The sequence below is a fragment of the Chaetura pelagica genome, unplaced genomic scaffold (genome assembly GCF_000747805.2).
Source record: "Chaetura pelagica isolate M959 unplaced genomic scaffold, ChaPel_1.0 scaffold676, whole genome shotgun sequence".
Taxonomy (NCBI): Eukaryota; Metazoa; Chordata; class Aves; order Apodiformes; family Apodidae; genus Chaetura; species Chaetura pelagica.
The window spans coordinates 781,980-784,959 of NW_009953724.1; the positions used below are offsets into that span (position 1 = coordinate 781,980).

Consider the following 2,980-nt stretch of genomic DNA (forward strand, 5'->3'; position numbering starts at 1 on the left):
TCCTCCTCCCCCTCTTCTCCCCCCCCCCTCCTTTCCCCCCTCCCCTTCCCCTCCCTCCTCCTCCCCCCTCACTCCCACTGCCTCCGTTCCCTTGCAGACCCCAAGAAGCCTGCCAGCCGCCCCGCCAGCCGTGCGGGGAGCCGTGCGGGCAGCCGGGCCAGCAGCCGCCGGGGCAGCGACGCCTCCGACTTCGACCTCCTGGAGACACAATCGGGTTGTTCCGACACCTCGGAGAGCAGCGCGGCCGGGGGGCAGGGCGGGACCCGCCGGGCCGGGGCCAAACCCTCCAAAATCCCCACCATGTCCAAGAAAACAACCACTGCCACCCCAAAAACTCCAGGCCCTAAAAGATAATACTGTCCTCCTTCCCCCCCCATGACCCCAACCTGAACAGAAGAGCAAAACCCAAACCTGTGTCCAGTTTTTAATCCTGCTCCTTACATTGGATGTATATTTATTCTAAATGGGAGAAACTATATTGTTAAAAGTGTAAAAGAAAGTTGTGTTATGAAGCTGCCTTATTTGGGGTTTGTTTTGGTTCTTTTTTTTGTTTGTTTGGGTTCTTTTTTGTTCTTTTTTTTCCCTTTTTTTTTTCTGTAAGTTACTATTTTCATGTGAATATTTATGTAGATGAAAAGAAAAAACTCACCTCTCGGTGACCCCCCCCCTGTTTCAGAGAGGGGCCTGGAAACCCTGAAATGTGGGAGAGAAAAAAAAAAAAGGAAAAAAAAAAAAGGAAAAAAAAAAAAAGGAAGCAAAAAAAAAAAAAAAGGTCAAGATGTGAAAGTGTAAAGAAAAACTAAACTATAAATAGGATTTCTGCGCGGTGCAGGGTGTGAAACCTGCTTTATCTTTTAGGATTGTTTCCTAAATGCATCTTTATAAACTTAACTTGCTGTCTCAGCAAGGTAAATTATATTTAAAAGCAAAGACCTGAATCCTGCAGTGTTCAAGGAACTCTCTTTTTTGTAAATCACAGATACCTCAACCAGAGAAACTTGAGGTGAGGGGACTTTTGGGAGGGGCTTCTGGTTCCATTTTTTTTAAAAGCTACATGGTTTTACCTGAAGAAAGCAGAGTTTGAATCAAATTTGCACACACTGGTGAAGGTGCTGGGGGTTCCTGGCTTGAACAGACACTGTCCTGCCAACCTCCTCGTTGGTTTGGTTGGTTGTGTTGGTTTTTTTTTAAAAAAGAACAAACACGTGGTGGTGGGTTTGGGTTGGGGCTTCATGGTGAGGGAGCTGGAGCACATCCCTGAGTGGTGGCAGGTCCTGCAAATCAGAGGATTCTTCTGCCTCGATGGCTTAAGAGACCAACCCAAGGTGTTCCTTCCACAGTCACTACTTCTCTGCATCTCTCCTATTTATTATTTAACTGGTCATTCCACTTCCAACCAGGCTGAGATGATGTGACCTCTGCTCCTAGAAGAGATCTGGACTGAACACGCACAGTCACTTGTCCTTGGGAAGAGTCTCACCAGCACACTTGTCCTGTCTGGCTTTTGTACACTCCTCTTTTTTTCTGTTTGTATCAAAATCAAACTTGAACAAGTGACCCAGGAGAGGGGGCTGGGGGAAAGGGGCTCCCCAGAGCTCCCCTATTTATTAAATATTGTTCCTCTCCAGCTCTGACCGTGTTGCTGAGTGGTTCTCTCAATTGGTTGAAATGGAGGCAAAAAAACCTGAAGCTCTACCAATGAATTGTTTAAGAAAACAGACACATTTTTGTATTAAAATTGCTTGCAGTAATAAACAATCTTGCCTCCTGCTTTATTCCCCAGTTCTTATGCTTTTTTTAAAGTCAGCCTGGAGCTGCTGGTCCCTTGTGGAAGGTGATGGCTGGGCCAGCCACGTGGTGGTTTCATCCAGGTTTGCTTCCAGAATGGAGCAGCCCCAAAATTAAAAAGCCCAGGTGGGTGCTGGTGAGGGTGCTCGGGGTGTGTGGGTGCTGACTGGTGAGGGTGTTGGCCACTGAGGGTGCCTCTTGAGTGGGTGTTGATGTGGTGGTGGTGAGTGTTGGTGAGGTGGGTGCTTGGTGAGGTCCACAGGGGTGGGTGCTCAGGGTGAGGAGCTGTTGTTGTGGGAGGGGGCTCAGAGGGGTGGCTGCAGCTGAAGTGGGTGCCTGCGAGGATGGAAGGTGCCCATGGGGTTTGGTAGCCATGGGAGTGGGTGCCCATGGACTTGTGTGTCAGTGGTGGGGGGGGGAGGATGCTCAGGGGTTTGGGTGTTCATGGGTTTAGTTGCCCATGAGTGTGAGCAGCTGTAGGTAGTGATGGATGCCCATGGGTTTGAGTGCCCACAGGGGGCTGCTGAAGTGGGTGCCTGCGAGGATGGAAGGTGCCCATGGGGTTTGGTAGCCATGGGAGTGGGTGCCCATGGACTTGTGTGTCAGTGGTGGGGGGGGGAGGATGCTCAGGGGTTTGGGTGTTCATGGGTTTAGTTGCCCATGAGTGTGAGCAGCTGTAGGTAGTGATGGATGCCCATGGGTTTGAGTGCCCACAGGGGTGAGTACCCATGGCATAGGTGGTTGTGGCTTTGGGTGCCCACAGCTGTGAGCATCCCTAGGGATGGGTGCCCATGGCTTTGAGTGTCAATCGGAGTGGATGGCCATGGATTTGGGTGTCAATGAGGGGGGAGGTGCCCATGGGTTTTGGTGTCAATGAGGGGAGGTGCCCATGGGTTGGGTGCCCACAGGGCTCAGTGTCCAGAGGGGTGAGTGGATGTTCATGGATCTGAGTGCCCAGGTGGGCGAGCATGCCTGGTTGTGGTTGCCCGTGGGTTTGGGTGCCCACGAGGCTGAGCATCCCTGGGACTGGCTCCCTACCTCTGTGTGTACCCAGTCCAGTATCTGTGCACCCCATCCCTCGGGGCTGCCGGGGCGGGGAGGGCCGGGACGTCCCGGAGCCGTGGCCGGGGCGGTGCCGTCGATGGGACCGTCCCTTTCCCTCGCCCCGGCGGGGCGGGCCGGGGCCGTGCCC

The 2,980-nt window shown here is 52.5% G+C and overlaps 1 protein-coding gene across 1 annotated transcript in view; it reads left to right on the forward strand.

Moving 5' to 3' along the window:
• The window catches only part of MACF1 (microtubule-actin crosslinking factor 1), a 115,671-nt gene extending 115,317 nt beyond the window's left edge, over positions 1–354 (forward strand). Inside the window, 1 exon segment of the mRNA XM_010000620.1 lies at positions 98–354. Within this exon segment, the coding sequence (XP_009998922.1) occupies positions 98–354 (257 nt within the window).
• The last annotated feature ends 2,626 nt before the right edge of the window (positions 355–2,980 follow it).